Genomic DNA, 23479 nt, shown 5'->3' with positions numbered 1-23479 from the left:
CTGATCAATTGATTGTCAGGCATTTGTAAGACAGTAAAAATAAGTGCACAGTGCTTTAATTTTTTTTATAAAGCATCTTTTTTCATTTATTATCCTATTTAATCTTCCAAGTGACTTTTTCAGGAAGATATTATTGACATTGTTTTATATATGAAGAAACTAAGTCTTGGAGAGGTTAAGTAACGTTCCCAAGCCCCCACTGGTAATAAATAAAATCAGTACACTTTCTCCTTCCCCCAAAGAAGTTGTTGTGGCCTGTATTTATACTCATCTCTCCTATGCTATCCAATCAGGGGTAGCCTGACATGGATCAGAGAACTGAGTCAGACAGCTGCCATTTGGCTGGTATCTCTTCAGTTCTCCAAGAAGCCAGCGTGTGTTGGTCCTAACATCAGGGACAATTGGCCTAAAACCTGGCACATCTACTGGGTACAAGGCATTATCTTAAGTGCTACGAAGTCCTTAAAGATGTGTAAAACAATCTCGAAATATGGTAGAAGTACAGACCATAATATAAAGTGTAAACTAAATACTAAAAAGTCTCAAATGAAAGAGACTCCTGTGTTCAGGGGAAACGTTATTTCAGAGGCAGCGTTCGAAATGCACTGCTGCAGTTCAGAATGCCTTTGGCAGGCCACAGACAAATCCAAGCCTACTGTATCTAACACATAGCCTGGAGAATTACAAAATAAATAGTACACCAGTTCATTTTTAGAGGAATTTACCTTTAAAAAATCTTATTAATACTGAAAATCAGAACCTCCAAATAAACACGATATTATAGTGTCCAAACAGGGTTCATTTTGCTTTTACAGGTAAACACCATTTTATCTAATCAGTAACTTCCTTCAAATGTATTTGTAAACTGTACCTTTTGAATAGCATCATCTTTACCTGCTCATACAAATTCAAATACCTTTGTGAAAGAGAGAATCTCTTTATACAATAAATATCACCTAAGTAGGTGATTATAAAATAAATATCACCTGTTTTGTAGGTATTCATTTTTACAGCATAGCTGTTTAATTTATGCTTCTCAGGGAGGGGTTTCAATCAGGATGGAGTGGTTGGGATCAATGGGGCTGGCATGTGTGGGTGGAGTCCAACTTAGAATCTGTATTTGCTCTTCCAGAGGAAATGAAGAACAATGAGTTCATTTTGAGTCACTTCAGAAACTGGCATAGATGTTTAGGTAGCTTTGAGAGGATTCTGTCCAAAAGAGAGACTCACTAATAGAACCCAAAATAGAACTCAGGTGGGGGAAAAATTCTCTCTCTCTCTCTCTCTCTCTGTATATATATGTGTGTGTGTGTGTGTGTGTGTGTGTGTATACACATTTTTTTTCCTCCCTGAGGGTAGAGACTTTGGTCCAACCCTGTTTTCCCAATACCTGCAATAAAGGTTGGCAAAGAACTGGAGTTGAGTGAAATTTGCGGAGGAAACGGGCCTCTCTGGGAATCCAGCTCTCTTCCCAAAAGGCTGACCGGATTCCCCTTTCCTAACCCCAGAGGCAGTAAAATGAAGACGTCAAGAATTTCAGCTCTGAAACCAGACTGCCTGGGTTTGAGTCTCATCTCTGGGCCTTCCTAGCTACTTGAACTTGGACAACGTTTTGTGCCTTGGTTTCCTCGTATGTAAAATGGGGATAATGGCACCTTCTAGGCTGTTGTGAGAATTTGACTCATTAACACTTAGAAACAGTGCCTGGCACAAGCCAAGCGTGAAAGAAATGTTAGTTATTATCTTTCTCATTTATTAAAGACACGCCAACAAAGAAAACCCTGTCTTCCCACAGAGAGCTTCATCTCACTGAGTTGCCTGTTTTGTTTGTCTCCTATAAGCCAAATAGGAATTTCTCCAGCTAACATTAATTCAAATTTTCCTGATTCCTTTTAACTTTCTCCGGGGATTCAGCTAAAGTTATTTTTACCAAGAGGAGATAGTTATCATTCAGGGCAAGAAAATAGAACAAAGAATAAATTATACACAGACCTCATCTACTTTTCTATGTGTATGTTTCAGGCCTTTATTACGGCTTTTCTCCATGTAGAACCCACATTCCTAAGAGAGGCTCACCCAGGGCAGGCAGCGTCTCCACTGTGGGAGACCCGCCAAGGCGTCTCCTAGCAACCCAAGTCATGTGACGGGGCTAGTTTCCTTCCACCTTGGTGATCTTCATATAGGTAGAGAATCTGATGTCTTTTAATAAAAGGATGGATTTTAACTGCCTTAGGCCCTATCATATTTAGTTGCAACATCTACAGATAAAGTAAATTGATGGAAATAAGTCGAATACAACTCACTGAAGCATTTAGCAACCTTCAAGGTGTTTTTTAAAAAAGTTCCCCCAAACACTGATGCTCAAGTCCCCAAATGCATATTTCCTGCAACACATATGCAGCGGTGCCATAACATATGTGTGATGTCTTTTCTCAGGTGGGACCTAACTCTAGTCTGCAATCCCCTCATCCTTTAAGTCTTATTCTCTAGCACATTCCCAGGTTCCTCCACTCCCTCCAAGTCGCTGCCCCCTCTCACCCTTAGCAGACGGCATCCTCTCTCATCACTCACAACATTCAGGTTCAGCCAAGCTCCCTTCCTCGCATCCTTTTCCACTCATGAATGTTAATTGCTTCATTCTCTTTGCTTTTCCTCCTCCCTCTGAAGACCTCTCTTCTGAGCTAAAAGTACTTCCTGGCCTCGGTGCTCCGGGGTCCCACCCATCACGTGCTTGCTCTTTCTTTTTACACTTTCAATGTCCCCCTTTCCAGTGGTATTTTCCCTTCTGCTACAAATACCTTCAGCCCCCGTCACCTAAGAAGACCCTGGCTCCTCTCCACCAAGCCCCTCAAGGTACCATTAACTTTTCTCCTCTTAACCATCAAACTCCGAAAGGTAGTCTGGGTCTGCCTCCCTACAACCTTCCTCATCTCCTCCCACTCTAAGTTCTTGACTCATTCATTTGCTCTGAAAACTCTTACCTTCTATATTTTACTCCACCCAGTTTACTCACACAACTTTCCATACTCCTGAAGATTCTAAATGGTCTTCTAAACTCAATGACCAGTTTCCAGAACCTCTCAGCAACTTTGACAGTGTTGACTTTATCTACTTCTTACTGCAACTCTTTCCTACTTTAAAGGAAGACCTCGGTTTCAAGCCTGGCACTATGAGTTACTTCACCTCTCGGAGCCTATTTTCCAATCAGCAAAGTGGGGATAAAGATATTCTGTACAGATTTTTCATGAGCATTAAATGAGACAATGCATGTAACATGGCCAGCATGTAATTGGCTCTCGCTGCATCATGATAATTATATTTATTTTTTACCTTTCCTTCGTGTCAGAGATCCTGAGTATACTGCCTTTCTGACCACTCCTTTGTCTCCTTCATTAGACCCTCTTACTTCTTCCCTTCACCTTCTGCCAAGTGTATGAAGTACCCTGACTTCAAATGTCACATTTACAGAAAACCTCTAGATTTTCCTCCCACCCTGGCTTCCCTCCCTGCACCCCTTTCTGATTGCCGACTGGACAGCTCCCTTGGGTGTCACTAGGCACCTCACATTCAATCACATTAACTGTCTTAAAAAACAAACAATAACAATAAAAACAAATGAATTGTTTTTCCCCCAAAAGTTTATTTCTACCTGATTTCCCCATTCCTGTTCATGTAGCCACTATCTCTTCAGTTACCTAGGCTCAAAGCCTGGAGGAAGCTCTTGCTAATTCTGAGCGTTTTTCGCCACCACAGTATCATCATGTCTATCCCTTCTGTTCCTTCCTTGCTCAGCACCATCAGGCCCTCAGGGGTTCTGATTTGATTTATTGCAATGGCCTCTTAAGGGATCTTCCTGCTTCGTATCCTGTCCATCCTCCATGCTTCAAACAGAGGAATACTCCCAATGCAAAGCTCTGATCAAGACACTCTTCTGCCTCCAAAATCCTTCAGGACTGCCAATATAGGCATGACTATATATACTCACCATCCTTTTCTTCTTATCCTAGAGAGCTTTGAGAACTAATAGGAAAAGGGAGGGAAAAGAAAAATCAAGTAAACTGCATTTTTGGTGAAACTAGGAAGTAAATCCCAAATATGTGTATATGCAGGAACTATGTGGGAGGAAGGGGTACAAGCTGAGGAGAGAGGAATCAGCAGTGGCAGTCCTCAGAAAGCACCAACAAAAATGTCATGCCTGGACATGAATAACACCCTAAGATGCAAAGTTTTCTCCGTTGTTCAGAACAGTGTGTGCAAGAACAAGAGTGAGTTGGATGGTGGCAGGAGTCGGTCCTGGCCCTGCTTAGTACGTAGCAATAGAGGAGGTGGGCTACGTACTGAAGTATGCAGATAAGCCTTGCTTGCAGGAGGGAGTCTGACTTTGTAGTAGCTTAGAAGAAAGCCTTCCAGTTGTGATAATAATTAGCCTGGAATACTCATTAAGTGATAAATAATAAAGAGGGATTAGCATAGACTACCTACAGAGATGTTGTAAGAAAAAATAATAAAAGAGCCAAATGTATTAACAGAAGAATACTCTTTATAAAAATGTTTCTAGGAAACAGATGAACATTATGAATAAATATTGTAACATAAAATTTAAAAATGTTAAATCTTAGTGAAGTGTTCATCTATGAAGAAATACTTCAAAGTTGGAATACCAAAATTCAGGTAAGAGCAGATGGGGCAGCAAGAGGAGATAAAATGTGAGCAGCACTCAGGAATGACATGCAGGGGAAAAAATAAGATCATCACAGAATTGCAGATGAAAATGAGAAATGGTGCAAGATCAAACAATGTGGAAAACTCAGTGCAGGACACAGAGAATAGAAATATAAAGAAAAATGAAATGAAATGGAGGTAATGAGTGAATGAGAATTAAAGAGAAATTATATGACAGAAAACAGAGATCCAACATAAGCATAACTGATGTCTCCAAAGAAGAAAACCAAAATAATGGATCATAGCAAATATTATAAAATATAATTACATAATTAAAAAATATAATTTAGGAATGTTTTCATTTAAAAAAAAATTTAAACTTGACCTAGATATGGGAAGAGCCACCTTATGCCAGGAAATCATCAATGATCCAGAATCATCAATGCCCAGATATATCCCAGTAAAGTTACTAAACCTGAAAGAAAAATAAAGTATACTTTGGGCCACCAGACAGAATGATCAAGTCTCTTATGAGGGGGAAAATAAAGGTGGCCTTAGGTAATGTTACAATAACATTCAATGCCAGGAGACAATAGAGCAACAGATTTTATATTGAGCCAATATCATTCAACTATAAAGACTACTGGAAAAGCAGTTTGAAATATTCTAGAACTCTGGCAATATTATTCTCATACATTCTTCTTGGAAAATCCTAGTAGAAAACAATCCAACCTACCAACCAAGAAATGCTTGGGTACTACACTCCGGCAAAAACAAAAACAAAAAACCAAGAAAAAAACCCTAATTATGACCATTGATACTAGAATCTAATAGAACTAAGATAAAAACAAAAATAGGAATTTGACTAACAGAAAGAAATGTAATTGTTACTTGCCATATAATATAGAAATTATTAAAAAAAAAAGTTGAGAGGATGAGGAAAGAAAGATAGAAAGACCATGACCTCTGGGTTCTCTTCCTATCTCTTTGACTGTTTTTGGTGGTCCCTTTCTAATGATTTGTTTTACTTTCATCCCTTTTAAATATTCGTTTTATTCAGTTGTCCATTCTTTGCCCTCTTGTTCTTGTCACCTTCATGCTAATGTTTCCCAAATCTCTGTCTTCAACTCTGACTGTCCCCTGCTCCAGACCTCAATGTACAATGGCTCTGTATTGATGCATCAAGCCCAATATATTCAGGAATAAAATGTTGCTGCTCAAAAAAAAAAAAAAAAAGCTTATTTTTATCTTCCATTGCCAATCTCAGTTGGCCCTTATATACCTGGGCTTCCAAGCTAGAGACAAGACTACTTTTGACTTCTCTTACTCCCTTGTTCCTCACTTTAAATATATCACCCAAGGCCATCAATTTTGCTTTCTAAACATCCCTTTGTACCAGCTTCTCTTTCAGGTCCTCATTATCCCTTTCCTAGAATATTGCAAAGCTTTCCTGACTACTCTTCCTCACGCCAGCGCAATGCCATGCCAGCGCAATGCCCCTCAAATACACCCTCCACACTGCGCTGCCAAAGGGATTTCTCTAAGACACAATCTGACTGCATTGTGTCAAAGACAAAGCAGTTTCCTGTGCCCTCAGGGTAAAGGGGAAACTCTTCCACATCATTTACAAATCCTTCCATGTTAGCTTCATCTCTCTCTGCTTCTAACCCACACCGCACCACAAGCATATAGGTACAGTGTCTTCCCATGAATTTCTCAAATACACTGTACTATTCACTCCCCCAGTCCCTGCATACACTGTTCCCATTTTTAGGAATGCATTTCTTCGTCTCATTTGTCTACTAAACTAACCCCTTAAAACCCATGTGGTTACTATTTATTCACTTAAGTCTTCCCTGACCTCCTGCAGAAAGAGAAAATAATAAAACTATAATATGATGTCTTATACCAGCTTGTATTCATTTCTACATCAGGGTCTCTGCACCTGATGTTTCCTTTTCCTGGAATGCTTTTCCCACAATTCTTCGCATATTGGCTTTTTCTCATCACTTAGGTCTCAGTTCAGATGTTACTCTCCGGCAGGCCTCCTGTCTCCTCATTCTAACAGAGCTGTCCTCCCCCACCCTGGTCACTATCCCCTAGATTGCTGCTTTGAAAGATCCACCCCTCGAGCCCAAACCAGGACCTGCATGGACTCCAGATCCACTTCAATACTTCAGAGCAGTTTTTAACCCTCTTCTTCCCATGTGGAATCAACCAGGATGTCCCAAAGAACTTTCACACTTGTACCTATGAGCTTACCCAATGACTCCATGTCCAGCCCTCACTTCAGGAGGGCAGGCTGGCCAGCAGATGGCTCCAGCTGGCTGGGACAATATTTGTCACAGGAACATGCAAGATTGGGTGGCCAGAATGGTGCTGCCACATTGATTTGTTTATATAGACACATGTCCCACATACCCTGGGGGTAGCACTGCCCCTTCATAGCACTTACACAGTCTGAAAAGACACGGCTTATTCATTCATTGGTTTATTTTCTGAGTGCTGCCCCACCACCAGTAGAATGTAAGCTCTGTGAAGAGGGTTCCCTTTGCTATCTGGTTCACCATTGGATATTCAATGCCAAAACAGTTCCCGGAACAGAAGGTGTTCAATAAATATCTGTTGAGCAGATTAATTATTGTACAAGGTGGTATATTTGATTACAGACCTCTCTGTTCCTCTAGGATGTAAGCTGTCAAGACAAAGGATTCTGTCTTATTCATCCAGGTCTTCATACTGGCTTAGTGCTTGCCATAGAAGAAGGCATGAAATCAGTATCTTTGAATGCATAAATAAATGAATGAACATATATTATCTATGCTAGAAGTTTTTACTCTTATCTTCACATTAGAATAACCTGGGAACCTTTTAAAAACTGCGACACCCAAGACCAATTGAACCAGAATCTCTGGGGGGTGCGTCCCAGGCATGAGTATAACGAAAGTTCTTTAGGCAATTCCATTGCACAACCACAGTGGAGAATAGTGTGACCAGTCACCCAAGTTTATTTGGGATTGAGGCATCTCCCAGAATGCAGGAATTTCAGTGCTAAAACTGCCACTGTACTAGGAAAACCAAGATGGTTGGTCACCCTGGTTGAGAACCGCTGATCCAAACTGTCGCCCAGGCCCATTCTGAGTGATGCATTTTCCATTTTTGAAAAGTCAAGACTCATTGGTTTCATGCTTTCACTTGACACTTCGCTAATTACATTCCGGCCTGCAGCTGGCCTTGCCCCCAGCACCTGCTTCCTGCTATGTGTTCTCGTTCAGGTTCGTGCTGCTATTATTGACTTGGGTGACATACAAATTTGTGACACACAAATGCCAAAAGGAATGATTAAATCATTCCAGCAAGTCAGCGCCCGCCCAATGGACCCGTTAAAGAAGGAGAGGAATGTCTAAAGTGCTACCTTTCCAAGTGCCATTTCAAGGAGCCTTCACCTCTTTTTCTCTCCACATTGATGACAGTACATTATGACACATTTCTGTTTATCACTGTGTATGCAGTTACCCTGGTATGAGTGTACAGTCCCTATTGTTATCTGAGGCGATAATAATTTTCTTAATGGAAAATTCCTGGTGAAAACTGAATTAAAATTCATCATTCCAAACACTCATCAATTTACTCCCAGTATGTGATTTGTACTGAACCCATCAATTCTGGTGTAGACACCAGAATCAGAAATGCTCTTCAACCTGTGAAGGGAACATAGCACCACAGCTCTCTGAGGCCTTGTCATTCAAAGTGTGGTCCCAGATCAGTAGCAGCAGCATCACCTGGGAGCTTGCTGGAAATGCAGAGCCTCAGGCCCCGCCCCAGAGCTATTGAATCAGAACATCTGGAGTTAGAACCCAAGAACCTGTGTTTTGGAAAGTTCCAGGGTTATCCTTATGCATCCTCAAATTTGAGAAGTGCTCATCTAGCGAACACTGTGCCGAATTCTTAATGTCAGTATCTCAGAGCCCAGAGGGAAGAGGCGAAGGTAAGCGGGAAAGGGGATATATAGCACACGGTTCCCAACTGCACATTGGAAACACCTGGAGGGCTTTAGAAATTATCGGTGCCTGGATCCCAAACCAAGCAGTATGATTTCATTGGTATGGGGTGCACCTGAGCAGCTCTCCCCAGGTGATTCCAACATGCATGAAAGTTGCATTTGAGTCGCTGATCTCGCTTAATCACCAGGAACCCTGCTCCCACCTCATCGCTTCTGGCCTCCACTGCTGTTGGATACATTTGCTAACCCTCCTTCCTTCCCAGACATCGGAAGCAGCAGTGATGGAATGAAGGAGGAGCTCACTAGGGCTGCCACGAAGACCCTTTGTTCCCTCTATCTTCTGTTAGGCACTGTTTGACCTTTGCTCACTCCAGCCTCTCTGGGTCTCAGTGTCTTCGTCTGTCCAAGGGAGACAGTAAGCCCCAGTGCCCGGGACCATTTGGGACATTACATACGACAACACTGGAAGTGCCCAGTACTTTGCCTAGCACATGTCAGGTGCTGAGAAACTCTGAGCGGGGAGGAGGAGAGCTGTCTCTCTGCCCTTCTCCCCAGCTGGTGGGATATCCATTAAGTTGGGAAAAGTCTGTCTTCCTCAGTGCGCAGAGGGTGTTGGCGAATTGTGGAAAACCTATTTACGTGTTAACTCACTCATAGGATCTCATTGCAGTCTCCCAACATCTCAGCCATGTAAATGGGATAATCTTGTCCCCGTTTCACAGACAATAAAACAGTGGCTTAGAGGATTCCAGTCTGACGCAGTCACGCAATGGCAGACTCAGATCCCCTGACTGTAACCCAATGTTCTCCGTACCCCCCGTGCTGCCTCCACGTCCAGCTGCCTGGCAGGTGGCATTTATGGACAGGACACTCGCATCTAGACCAGCTCCGTCCCGGTGGAACTTCCTGCGATGATGGAAATGTTTCCTGTCTGTGCTCTCCACTTCAAAAGCCACTAGCCACATGTGACTATTGAGCACTTGAAATGCGGCTAATGTGACTGAAGAATTAAAGTTGTAATTTTATTTAATTTTAATTCATTTTAATTTAAATACCCACATGTGAACAGCATAGATCTAGAGGCAGAGGCTGGAGAATTAATGGGAAACTGGGAAATTGTTCCAATGGTTTCTACTCTCAAATAAAAGCAAACCTAAGCCACTTGCCTGCCTTTTGCTTCAAAGATCTTCTGAGCTCTTGTGTAGTAGGGGGACAAGTAGGCCCACTGGTTGATGACAGCACCACCCCCATGCAAAATACTATGGCAAAATGGATTGGCCGGCAGAAGCATGACGTGTTATACAGCAGTGCTTCCCAAACGTTAGTGTGCACAAATCAACTGGGATCTAGCTTGTTCAAATACAGAGTCTGGTTTAGCAGGTCTGGGATGGGCCTGAGGTCTGCATTTCTAACAGGTGCCCAGGTGGCTCTGCTGCCCTGCAGACCCCACGGAACCAGCCAGGCTGTAGAACGGTGGTTCTCAACAGGCTGATTTCGCCTCCCTTCATACCTGGGGGCATTTGGCAATGTCTGGAGACGTTTTTAATTGTCATGTCCACGAGGATGGGGGTGGCAGGTGCTATTGGCATCTACTGGGTTGAGTCCTGGTACCCTAGTAATAATCTACGATGTACTCATACACGTGTATCAAAATATCACATGCACCCCATAAATATGTACAATTGTGTATCGAAAAAGCATGGGGTCTTTCAAAGACCTTCTTTTAAAAAAATTTTAAAACATAGTAATAATAATACTTATTATCTGTAATGTACAGGAGAGCCCCCAAGACAAACAATTATCTTGCCCAAAAATGTCAATAGTGCCAAGGCTGAGAAACCCTCCTGTCTAGCCGAGTCTGCTCTGCGGGAAGAGGGGTCAGGGGCAGAGTGATGGAGTGAGTCTTCTTGGTATGATAACTGACTGTTGTTTTCTCTCTTCCATTCTTTTCTCCCGTTTGTCTGCACACAGGAGCCAATGCCTCGGCCCCAGACCAACTGAGCTTAGCTTTAGCCTGGAACAGAGTGGACATCGCTCGCAGCCAGATCTTTATTTATGGGCAACAGTGGCCGGTAGAGTATATGTTGTCACCCCTGAAAGCCCTCTTGCTTGGGCAAGGGTATTTGTTTAAGAAGCATCTGAGATCGGCTCGGGAAACTACTACCTTTTCTTTAGGATGGAAAGTGTTCCTTTGCCGCACAGCCCCTCACCTGGGCTCCCTTTCTCATATTTGGGGAAACACTGCCACCTAGTGGAAATTACAACTAACCACAACGCCAAACTGCAAACATGTCCATCTCTCTCAGTGGCCCTTGATAGCAATTTTCAGCTGCAAATGATACTATTTCTTTTAGTACATCTGAAAAAAAGAAAAAACAAAGTTGTATTGATTAAAATTAAGGAAGGAGTGGAATTAGCAGTTTATTTCTGATTGTCCTTAATGGGGACAAAAGGAAGCGTTCGCTGCCCAAGTGGTGGCACCTCCTGCTGGTTTATGGCTGGGTCACACCTCAGGATGCAGAATTAGCAGGCTTCCCTCGGCAAGTGCCATCTGGTCCTGGTGGCTGAGCACAGGTCCTCCCTGTTCGAAAAGAACAACACTAGGGAACCAATACTTTATGTAACCGTTCTTGGTCTGTTTCCCTCAATTGCCTCTACCAAAAATAAAAACTTGGAAAATCAGCCATTGGGCGGTATATGCACACGCGTCCACAGGAGGCAACCCAGCAACCTGAAATTTGATTTCTGTTCCTGGAATCACACCACTCACGGGCAGGTCTTTTTAACCCTTCCTTTCCCCCAGAGAGCTTCTGCCTGGGATTGAGCACCTGTCTGCATTTAGTGCCAGTGGATTGTTAGTATGGAAAGATGTGTCAGAGTCTGGACACTATGAAGTTTTTGTGAAAGGAATTAAATAAAAATCCTAGCCAGTGGCAATTCCAGAAAGTAGGCTATTCTTTTCTTAGTTAAGTGACACCATCTTGTCCTGGTCTTGCCCACTTCTGCACAGAGTGCAGCATCTACTTAGGTCCCTTAGGTCTCAAGTCAGCCAGGGGTCTCGCTCAGAGCCTAAGGATGCTGAAAATGAAGACTGCACATTGCCCACTTCAGCACTTCCCTGGTGTTGCAAAAGTTTGGTCAGAGAATTGTGAGGAGAAAACCTTCTAAACCCTTACACTTTCTCAGGGTCCAGTACAAGAAAGAGATTCGGGGAAGAAATAGCTTTTGGAACTAGAAATCTTTCACTTCTATTTGCAAAGACAGGCCCCCAAATACAGGAGAGGCTGGGGCAGTCCCAAAAGCAGAGCTGTGAACAGTCTTGCTAGCATGTTCTTGGACGAGCTGAAGGCTTACCGGATGTCAAAGACATCCCTTCCTAAGCTGTTCAGGTGAACGCCAAAGAACTGCATCCCAAGACCCTGGGACAGACTAACTCAGTGACTTGATTCACAGGTGGGGTCTTTGGAGCAAGCCATGTTGGATGCCTTAGTTCTGGACAGAGTGGATTTTGTGAAATTGCTCATAGAGAATGGAGTAAGCATGCACCGTTTTCTCACCATCTCCAGACTAGAGGAATTGTACAATACGGTAGGGCCAAACTAAGGCACTTTTTATTTTCTCTGTTTTTTGTTTTACCTTTCTCCTGCCCCCTACATGCCTGTGAGTCTCTTTCCCCATCCCTTCCAAATGCATGGAACATTCTTCACAAATACTCCCTTAGACCTACGTAGGTGACAAACACCAAGTCACCAAGATTCCACTTGTTTTAGCTGCTCAGTTGTCAGCATCTAAGGCAAAAATGTGATAACTTAAGGATATTGTCCTCATATTCTTACATAAGACCACAAGGCTCTGGAAATTAGAACAGAGTTCATTCCGTAAGCCCAGAGGGTGTTTGAGCCAATTAGCAGAGGAGGATTGATTTAACTCAGAGCATCAAAGGAGGCCAATTAAGTACCCTGCACCATTTTGTTACCCTCAGAGCTATGAAGTTCATCCTTTTTCCACAATAGTGGAATAAAATATAAAATATCTCTTGTTTGGAATTACTCAAATATATTTTTCTTTTTAGTTTTGTAATAATTTGCTACTGCACTTACGAGGATACCAACAAGTAATCATCGGTGAAACTATTGTTTATGAAGTTGCTGAGAGCGTTCAATAAGTTAAATGATTGGCTCTGAGCTGACACAAAAATCCAATGAAGTTTGAAGAGCAGACATTGTTTTCCCCCATATAACAGACAAGGAAACTGAGGCTGTCTTAGTCCATTTGTGCTACTATAACAAAATATCTGAGACTAGGGAAATTATAGACAACCAAAATTTATTTCTCACAGTTCTGGAGGCTAGGAAGTCTAAGATCGATGTACCAGCAGGTTCAGTGTCTGGTAAAGGCTGCTTTTTGCTTCCAAAAGGAAACCTTGTTTTTGCATCTGCCGGAGGAGACCAATGCTTTGTCCTCACATAGCAGAAGGGATGGAAGGACAAAACGGCCCCACCTCCTAAGGGCCCCACGTCTTAGTACTATCACATTGGAGATTAAGTTTCAATGTGATTTTTGTAGGGAACACAAACATGCAAACCATAGCAGAGGCCAAGGTGAATTAGTTTGTTCAAGGTCAAAAAACTCCAAAGAAAGAAGCCAATACTGAACATAAACTTCTGTCTCAGAGGTGATTTTTCCCATTTGTTGCAATGCCTGTCCCACCATGCACAGCCTCAGCAGGATAGAGCTTATTACCTGTCCCCAGACAGGGCAAGTTTTAGGTGGTGCCACCCTGGCTTTATCTCATTCCCACTGCAGGAAGTACAAAACAGGTTAGCAGAGTGGTTCCAGGTTTCTGTTTTCTCTGCAGATTTTTCCTGATTCAGCATCCGAGACTTTCAGTAAGAATAATAGGGTTTTCTTTTAAAAAATAAAATAAGACAGAGTTGAATGGCACATCAATTAGAGAACCAAGGGAGTAGAGTGATTTATTCCAAAATTCCAAAGATTTCAAAAGAAAGGAAAGAAGCAGGAAAGTTCTAGAAAGACAAAGGCTGGTAGATTCCATCAATCCAATCAACTGGTGGTGGTACTTGGAATACTGTGTAGACAAGGGATACAGGATAGTGACTGGCCTCAGTAATATTATATATTATTATATGTTTTAGATATATCATATGCAATAATAATAGTATCTAGCATTTATTGAGTGCTAAACACTGTTTTAATGGATTTATTAACATTGTATCATCTAACCCTCATAACCACCCCATCAAATAAAGTGGTATCATCATTCCCATTTTAGAGATGACGAAAACTGAGTCACAGTTATGCAGCTCGCCTGTATTCAGAGCCGGTCAGCGGCAGAGCAAGGTTTGGAGCCAGGCACCCTGACGCCAAAGTCTGCATGTTCAGTCACTACACAATACAGCACCCCCCATCCCCTTGGTGGAAAAAGAGTTCCGATGAGTATGTTCACATGAATGGGCAGGAGGATGAGGCATTTTACAGGAATTGTCTCAGTACTTGAATGTGTTGCAACTATGCTTAAGGATTTGCTATCACTATTTTAGATCCTTAATAACGTCATCAGATTTAGCAAATCAAAATACAGGATATCTGGTTAAATTTGAATTTCAGGTAAATGACAAACAATTTTTAGTGTAAGTATATCCCAAATATTACATGGCACATGCTTTTGCTAAAATTGCCCATTGCTTATCTGAAATTCAAATGTAATTAGACATCTTGTATTTTATCTAGCATTCCTATTCCTGAAAGACCATAGAATGGCAACTTATTTCACTTTACTCTTCCCTCAAGCACACATACATCTTTTCTCCAAGTCTCTCTTTTTCCCAAACAGCCTGTGGCTTTTTCTTTAAATCAAGTTTCAGCAAACTGTCACCCAAATCCAGCCCGCTGCCTGTTTCTGTATGGCCTCCAAGCTAACAATTTGGGTTTTTTTTTTTTACATTATTTAATAGTTGGAACAATGAAAGAAGAATGATATTCTATGACATATTAAAATTGTATGGAATTTGACTTTCTGTGTCCACAAATAAAATTCTGTTGAATCATAGCCAAGCTCATTTGTTTACATATCACCTATGGCTGCTTTTACACGACAACAACAGGGTTGAACAGTTTCGATAAAGACTGTGTGACCCACAGAGTCTAAAATATTTACTATCAGGCCTTTTTATAGAAAATGTTGGCCAGTGCTTTTTAGACAATTTCTCATTCATTATGGGTAACAAACAAGTAGCAATGGCAAAGCGCCAAAGTGTATCTCCAATGCAGTAAATAGGCCCGTTTGTTTCCCCCTGCTGCAAAACTAGCTCAGGCAGGCATGTTCTGGCCCGGTTGTCAACAAGATTGACAACCTCGCTTACAAAGTTTCAACCTAGAACCTCAAATGCATTTTCCTGGAGAAACACAATCCAAAAACCTGCCAGTGTATGTGTTTAGAAAAGACAGGTACAACTGAGCAACTAGAACAAGGTCCATCTTAATGATCTGCCCTCCACCAGCCAGAACCCTTCCTTCCAGATCCTTCTTGCCTTGCCAGTTAGAGCCCCTGACTAGCAAAACCGTTTGATTCTTCTCTATTGTTTTCAGAGACATGGGCCCTCAAATACATTGTACCACTTGGTCAGGGATGTCAAAAAGGTAAGAACCCTCTCGACCGCAGGTCAGAGGCCCTGTCTTCACTGCTTCCTGTGATTAGAAAGTGCTTCTGTTTTGCATGAGCTGCCAGAGTATTCCTGTCCCTGCCAGACCCCGTCATTTCCGAACAGCGTGTGTGCGTGTGTCTTTTAACTCTGACACCTCCGCTTACAATGCAGCTGTGGTGCTCTCTCCAGCCGCCGTGGTTTAGACGCTTTCGTTGGACATAATGCTTTTGGGTCGTGGACCTCTAGGCTTTCCTCCGTGCCTGGTGGATTTATGCCATTACCTGTATTTTTCCATATGCCCCTCACTGCTTGGGGAGCTGGCTTCCATGCTGCCTGGCTGGCCATAAAAGGTTATCTTCATTTGCCAGCTCCTGATACAATATCACGTCTAGCATTACATGGTGTGTAGTAAGCATAGCTCCCGAAATTTCAGAAAACAGAGACTAAAGCACATACATGTATTCCATTCTTCTAACACTCTATTTTTTCCACAATATTTTTTCTCACTCATCATCTCATTTAATGGGGAAAAAAAGCTGGTAGGGATGGATCAGGTAGAATTATTCTCCTTTGACAGATGAAGAGGCTGAAATACAAGGAGGTGAGAACTGTATTAAGTGGTTAGTGAGCAGCTAGATTAGAGTTCAGTTCCTTTAATTAATAATAATAAAATAATAGCTATGAGTTAGTGATGACGAGGTGCATATATAGCATTGATAGAAGCTTTAGATGCATCTTAACACATTTAATCCCCACAATTCTATGAAGTCGAATTATTATTTTATTATTATTGCATAGTATTATTCCCATTTAAAGAAGAGAAGAATGAGGTGCAGAGAGATTATGTTTAATCTTAGCCAAGTGCTTGTTCTTTTGCCCCATATAATCTCCTTCAGAGGTAGCTTGGGTTCTGAACCCATGAACCTATCCCAAAAGGTGACGTTTTAACACCAAAGGACAAAATAAATGATGGCATTTACCCTACCCTGTAAGTATGTGCCTACTCTTACACGCACATATATACCACTGTTGCCACTTTGTAGCAATTCTTCACCAAAATCGACAGGACATACTCACAGAAAGCTACAAAGTGAGGTCAAAAATAGAGTATAATCCCTTCATCTCGTAGGCAGTCATTGGCTAGAATTTACCTTTGGGCATCCTGTAGCTGTTTTTATTTTTCCTTCAAAAGGCCAAGCAAAGGCCCTGGCGCTGCTAATAATGTACCTATTAACCTTCTGGACCTTTGCTAAGAATGAATAAAGGGCATAACAATAAAAACAAAAAAAGCCCCCAAAACCTCCCTCCTTTGGCCCTTGTAATTTTCCCCCCATCTCCACACACCCTTAATGAAGGATCTTTCGTCTGTGAGTGACACCTGCAGTTCTTTCAAAGCAAGGGAAACAGGCTTTATGCAGTCTGTACTCCCACTTCAACAACCATTTCTCTAAAACCATATCTTTCACTGGTCTACCCCATTCCAAGCCATGGTGTAGAGTTGCCCTCCATAAACTCATTTCTCTTTCCTTCAAGTCTTCCAGTTTTGTGGAATTCACCCTGGCTTAAAATTGCCTGGAAGCTAAACTCAGAAGGTTAACAGTAGACACATCCAATGTGTATTCTTTGCCAAGATATTTGTTGCTCGTGTTCGATAAAATGTTTTGAGTTTCTCTAAAACAACAAATAAGGTATTATCCCCCTCACCTTAAGCCAATATGTGTCCCTAAAGGAACTGTGAGGCTTTCCGAAGAAACAGCTATGCCTTTGTCCCTCAGCCCCAGCCATCAGCCAATCCAAGCCTTTAAACAAAGTCATTCACCCAACCCCACCACCTAGTCTCTCAGCAACAATGTTTTGCTGGATTTTCAATGGGATTTTCACAGTTAGATCTCACTGAGTATAAGTAATCAAAATCCCTCTTATTACACTTTTCTTCCCATAAGACTGTGCTTTGCAATAGTATTTTCTCTTTTCGGAAATCCCTTGGGCTGCCTCTTGCATTTGCTCACATCACTTGTATTATTGGACGGCACGTAAAGTATCCTTAGGGTAGGGGTTTTCTTAGCTTCTTAGCTAAAGATGTACATCAAAAATAATATAGACTAACAAGAAAGAATACGACAGTAAGAATTTGGGAGAGAGGAGGATTAGCGAAGAGCAGCTTTTTTTTTCTTTTAAGTATGATCCAAATATTGGAGGAAGAACATAATTATATGAGCATGTACTTACTCTCCGATTTAGTAACTGGAAAAATGATAATAAATCAAAAGCATAGTACTGAACTAGCCTAGGAATGATTTATCCTTTTACCTGGGAAAAGAAACTGCCAATAAGACAGGGAAAAGCAGAAAATTGATGTTTAGTTTCTTCCCTTGGGGAGAAATAAGAGCAAGAAATGCAGATTTCATGAATTTCCATGGTCAAGGTGAGGGTCTAACTGTTGGAGAGCAGAGAGAATAACAATAGTAGTCAAATGAGCCCAAGTGTCTACATTTTATGTTACATGAATGATGGGAGCTGAAAATGAAGTCTTTTGTTTTGTTTTAAAGTGCGTAAGAGAGAAATTATCATTGGTACACAACTTTCTCAGATGATTCCAGATGACTTCCAGCAATTTAGGAAAATAAGATACTAAAGACTACAAAAACTAGGGTTAAAATGCTAAGAAAATCTTGGGAAGTTTAAGCAATTTTCAAAATTAAGGAACATAACTATAATTAACGTGTGCTTTCTTTTCTACAATTATAGCGGGAAAAAATGTATGTGTATATACACATTTCATCTATGACAAAAATTAACCAGTAAGTTATAAACCGTGGTACCAAATGCTGTTCATGAGTTAGGAACATAGTTCTAGACCTTAAACATAGTGTTTGATAACATGCCTGTCAAGTGAAATGCAAATAACTCTTAAGAACCCAAAGAATGCATTTAGGAATTATCAGACCATCCTAAGTCAACCAGCATGACATCTCCAAGTTCAACTATTTTTTGAGACCAACAGAACTGAACATGGAGAATTGCTCCCAAGCCCCTTTCAAATCTCAAATTATTGATATCAAAGGAACAATCTAGGAGCAATGAGGTAAAAAAAGTAGCTATTCAGCATCGATCAGAAATTTAAATTGATATAAGCCAACCCAGTTCCTGGACATATTTTCATGCATAAATCCATTGAATGTACCAATGCTCTTATATTAAACCAAAGTGGCCCAAGTCTGTCTGCTTTTCTGTGAAATATAACCTGCCATTTTAGTAGCTGTCTGCTCAACTTGTGCCTCTGTATGTTCTAAAGTAGTAGTTTTTTCTTTCTTAAATTAAATGTGCTAATACCTCAGATTATCTATACTATCCACCCTCCCGCCCCACCAAAGGAGGATGATATTTTAGTATTATACAGAAGTAGTGGTGAAATTATGATAATTTAAATTTCATTTATATGGGACTTAAGATCCAGAGCTTTACAGAATGCAAAAAAGAAAAAAGAAGGCATTTCAGACACTTTGACTAAGGAAAGGACATTTTCATAATCCCATCTGCTAAATTCATGCGAATTTGCAAAAGCATTCTTACTTTTTAAAAGATTGGTTGCCTGGTCTATTACCATGCTAATGGGCCAAACCCTGGGATGAGGTCCTCTTTTCCCCTGAGCTTTCACCAGATGAAGCCCCTACCTGGTGATTACTCATAACACCTGCAGGCCACTTTTCCTTAGGATAAAACCTGCCCCAGGGTCGTCTATTTTTCACTCTCTCGGGAAACCTAACAACCAGCAATCATTTGACACTTTGCCTATGTCATAAGGCAACAATCTTGTTTTGAAGGCTTGTCATAAGTTTCCAAGAAAAAAATATTCCTAAATAGTTGAAATCTAATAGTGATACATGAACTGACATCTGAAAAACAGAGTTCATTTGGAAAAGCAGATCTAATAAGTGAATTTACACTACTATTTTAATTAAAAGAATTAAAGGGCATGGCACAGATTAAACCTTAGCTTCAGATTAGTAGTTCATAGCATGAATAAAAGGAGATATTTTCAAGTTGTCAAATTGTATCTACCCATAGACCCGATCCTTTCTAGCAAATTATTTGAATCACGGGGCCTACCACGTGTTGTTAAGTCATGAAAAGGAAAATAATAGTTCAGGCTTTACTAACTACCAAGGTCATTAAGGGGTAGGGTGGGGTGGGCTGGGAGGAACTGTAACAGAAACAGCAGGCAGAATGAGTATTCCTCCAGTATCGTTTTTTACTTCCAATTTGAAAAGGACCCAAGCAAAGGAAGACTCCTCCAGAAGGTTTGTGTACATTACCTGTTGGTATGTGAGGTCCTGTTCACCTTCTCTGCTTTTCCCAGAGGAGGAGGATTCAGTGAGCACAACCCCATCCCCATTTGTTCCTTTACCATCCTTCATCTCAGAGACTTGGTCCCACTAACCGAACTCCAGGGGATAACTGGAAGCTACATGAACCATGGAAGCTCTAGACGTGGTCTTTGGCCAGTAGTCTGGCAGCATAGAAATAAGAGCAGCCTGCCAGTTAGTGGTCATCCAACTGGACCTTTACAAATCAACAAGACCTTAGAAGTTACTCTGTCCAAACTATCTATTTTCAGAGCATAAGCTGAGGTCCAGAGAAAGGAAATGATCTGTCCAGGGTTACATGGGGCAGAGCCAGGACCGCAGCCCAGCCCAGTGCTGTTTCCACTGTGGGGTCACGTCACTGGCTGTTCTCTGCATGAGCATCTATAAGGTCCCCTCCGTCCAGCAGTGCCCGTCCTAGGAGAAGCAATGCAAATGCTTCAGCTTTGACATCTGCAGGTCACGGGCAGGGGTCAAGGCCCAGCACTTCATAATGCACCCAGGCCGCCGTCCCCTCCAGAGCCCACCCAGGACAGTTATTCCAAAGGATCTAAATTATACCCAATTTTATGCATTTTATGAAACCTATTTCTTCTTCCCCCAAAGGATTCCACCCTTCCTAGTAAGAAATAAAACTAATTTCCCTTAACTTCTCTTCCCCCAAAAGTCCCTGCAAAGAAACAGATGCAATCAGCCTTGCAGGCTGAGTTCAAACACATTACTTGTTAAACTCTCCTTCTGCAGATATTACTTCGACAAGAGCATCTGACTCTCTCCTTATCCTCCAATCCTTCAATTTACCCTGGACTCATTTATATGGCCTGATTACACAGATAAAGAAGAACAGGCAGGTAAACGCTGGTGAGGGAGGAATTCTCACTGGCTTCCGTTAGGTGACATCGGCCCCTGTGGTCACACAGAATGCAGGCCCGTTCCTTGCAGGCTTTGGCTCAAAGTTCTGTAGCACCTGAATGGTCACCAAAACCTTCCTCCTGCTTCAGACCCAACCGTACATAAGTCATTCTGAAAGGATCAAGCTTTATATGAGATTCCAGCACTTTCCTTTGCAGTAGATACCCCTAAAAGTCCTTTGTGAATAAAGCATTTGCTAAAAATGTTTTATTTGCCCCTTAAATTTTTATTTTGAATGTTACTACTATTATTGCTTTCTTGACAATTCCCACTCCTAAAGACACCTCAAAAGTATAAATATTGCCATTTTATACAGGTCTTCAGGCAATATTGGTGTCTTGTTCTTAGAATTCAAACTGATGCTCCTACCTAAGTTTCTCAAAACAAACTGCGTAGGCATTAGGTTCACTATTATGCATATTTTAAATTTTATTCTTACAAGATTAAAATAGGCACCAATTCACAGACTTGCTCTGATTGCCTTTCCGTAGCATCACAATCAGTCCTTTGGGGATTTTTCTGAAACCTGGTATTTGAGCATTATAGACCATAAAGGCCATGGAGTTCAACCTCCTTTTACTGGAAAGAAAAGGGCAGCCCCAAGGGACATGGCTGATCCGTGTAGGACAGACAGAAGCCCAGGGCAGCTGGCTAGAAGCTGGCTCTTCCTCCTGCCTGCCTCAGCATGCCCAGGAAAATAACCCAGAGGGGCTGGGAACGCTCTGGAGGTCATCCTTACGGGATCCAGACGGCTATGACATGAGGCCGACCCAGGCAGCTCCAGTCTCTTGGGCTCTTCTCATTAAATAACAGCCTTGCCTACCAATCCATTAGAGCCAGAGGATACAGAAACCATGGCCTTGTTAACCTGCCCCAAAATAATGGGAAAAAAGTGGTTGCATGGATACTATTTTTAAACTCGGTTTAATTTTTGTGGAAAAGGCAATACATGAAAAGTTACTATCTTAAAACTTTCTCTGAGTTCCCTTTTTAAATACGTTTTGCCAGGTTTTTCATAAAGAAGTCAGACAATTGGTCTGTCTTTGTAGCCTGAGGGGAGCTTAACTTGCTGATTCAGTTAGATTGACAAAGCAACCTGCCAGGCGTGGTGGCTCACACCTGCAATCCCAGTGCTTTGGGAAGCTGAGGTGGGAGGATTGCTTGAAGCTAGGAGTTTGAGCCTAGCCTAAGCAACATAAGGAGACCCCTCCCCACCCCCTCCACCCCCACCCCTGTCTCTCCAAAAAAAATTTAAAAAGTAGCCAGGCATGTACTCAGGAGGCTAAGGTAGAAAGATGGCTTGAGCCCAGCTAAGATCTGGCCACTGCACTCTAGCCTGGGTGATGAAAGAAAGAAAGAACTCCAACAAAGGAGATTTTGAAATGCTGACTGAGGAGGGTAGAGATCATTTTTGTGAAGGGACAAAAGGGACAATCTGGATGTCAGATTGGGTAGGGATGGGCCCAGGTCAAGGAGGGGAGGGATTCTGTGTCTCAAAGTGTTCCCACCTCATCCATGATGCCCTTCACACAGTCCCCTTGTGCCCGGCTGGCTCAAATTAGATCCCCAAGCCTGCCATGCACCCCAAGCCAAGGGAGAGGTGGAACCCCACAGGTTGGGGTGGGTGTTAATTCTGAGGACAGCTAGGAAGTCTGAAGAGCAGCAATGGAATCTCACATGCTTGCAGCTAATGCTTCAATTGCTTTTCCTCCATTTACCCCACTGAGAATAGCCACTGAATTTCAGATACCGCAAAACATGTATTTCAAATTGAATTTCCACAGTCAGCTCAGGCTACCCCAACCAAGGGCGACTTATAGATAATGGCTAATTAGTTTTGTTATTGAGAATATAATACTAAAAAACCCAAACTCAGACTCCCAATCAAATCAATTAATTTCACTGTTTTATTGGTTTACATTTTCAACAAAAACATTCTGAATGCCTACCATACCCATGGCCCTGTAAAAGGCACTGAGAATATAAAGAGAAATAAAACAATTAAGAAAAATATAAAGCAATAGGTTTCATGATAGGATACAGTGGGCTACCTCTATCCCTGAACCCCAAAACCTTTCAATGGATATGACTGACCATAGAAGAGCTGAGTAAGGATAACTGAAAACCTACCCTCAGGTTAGCAAAAGAACTTAAGCTAATTTCCAACTGGCAGTGATTTTCTTTCTACATTATGAATTTCCCAGTTCTGCGATGTAACTTACCATTGCCACCAGAACCTTATTTAGCAGACAAGCGGTCTGACAAACTGTGGTGTACACCTGAACCACCCGGAGGAGCTAATAAAGAACACAGAGACTAATACATTGTAGTAGTAGAACAAGGTCCAGGCCTTGGTACTGTCACCAAGTTCCCCAAGCGATTCTGGTGCCACCAAAGTTGGAAAATCACCACTATAGATTATGAGTCTCATCTTTGGAGTGGCAGAAATCTCACACAGCATCCTAGGTGGATCCTCCATTAAGGACAAAACTGGAAGAAGTCCCTCATGCCTCTCCAAGATATATCTAAGGACACAATGCACACCAGGCTTCACGCCCCAGCCATTCGCGGTATAGAGCGCTCTCCTGCGAGAAGGAACCAAACCAGATGAGGAGAGTTGATTAATCATGCCGTTTGGAATGCACTGCACACTCAGAATTTCCCACAAATGGAACTGTCTTCCTTGACCTCATAGAGAAAAACTTTCAGAGCTTCTTCTTGAAGTAGAAAGCAGTAATGAGTAAACAATAATAAAAACTTTACTATTTCTGCATCTATGTATGGCAAGCAGCTAAAAGATACACCATAACTCTAGGTCTTTAAGAAACACTATTCTAAGAGAAAAAAATGAAAAATCTTCTTAATTCTAGAAA

The 23479-nt window shown here is 41.8% G+C and overlaps 1 protein-coding gene across 1 annotated transcript in view; it reads left to right on the top strand.

The window, feature by feature from the left end:
- The window catches only part of TRPM3 (transient receptor potential cation channel subfamily M member 3), a 504274-nt gene that overhangs the window by 392289 nt on the left and 88506 nt on the right, over positions 1-23479 (top strand). Inside the window, exons 11-13 of the mRNA XM_045563926.1 lie at positions 10637-10737; positions 12119-12253; positions 15275-15325. Coding sequence (XP_045419882.1) covers positions 10637-10737; positions 12119-12253; positions 15275-15325 — 287 coding nt within the window. The remainder of the gene's footprint in view (positions 1-10636; positions 10738-12118; positions 12254-15274; positions 15326-23479) is intronic.

This window comes from Lemur catta, chromosome 10 (assembly GCF_020740605.2).
Source record: "Lemur catta isolate mLemCat1 chromosome 10, mLemCat1.pri, whole genome shotgun sequence".
In the NCBI taxonomy this organism is placed as follows: Eukaryota; Metazoa; Chordata; class Mammalia; order Primates; family Lemuridae; genus Lemur; species Lemur catta.
This window is presented reverse-complemented; position numbering and strand designations above follow the sequence as displayed.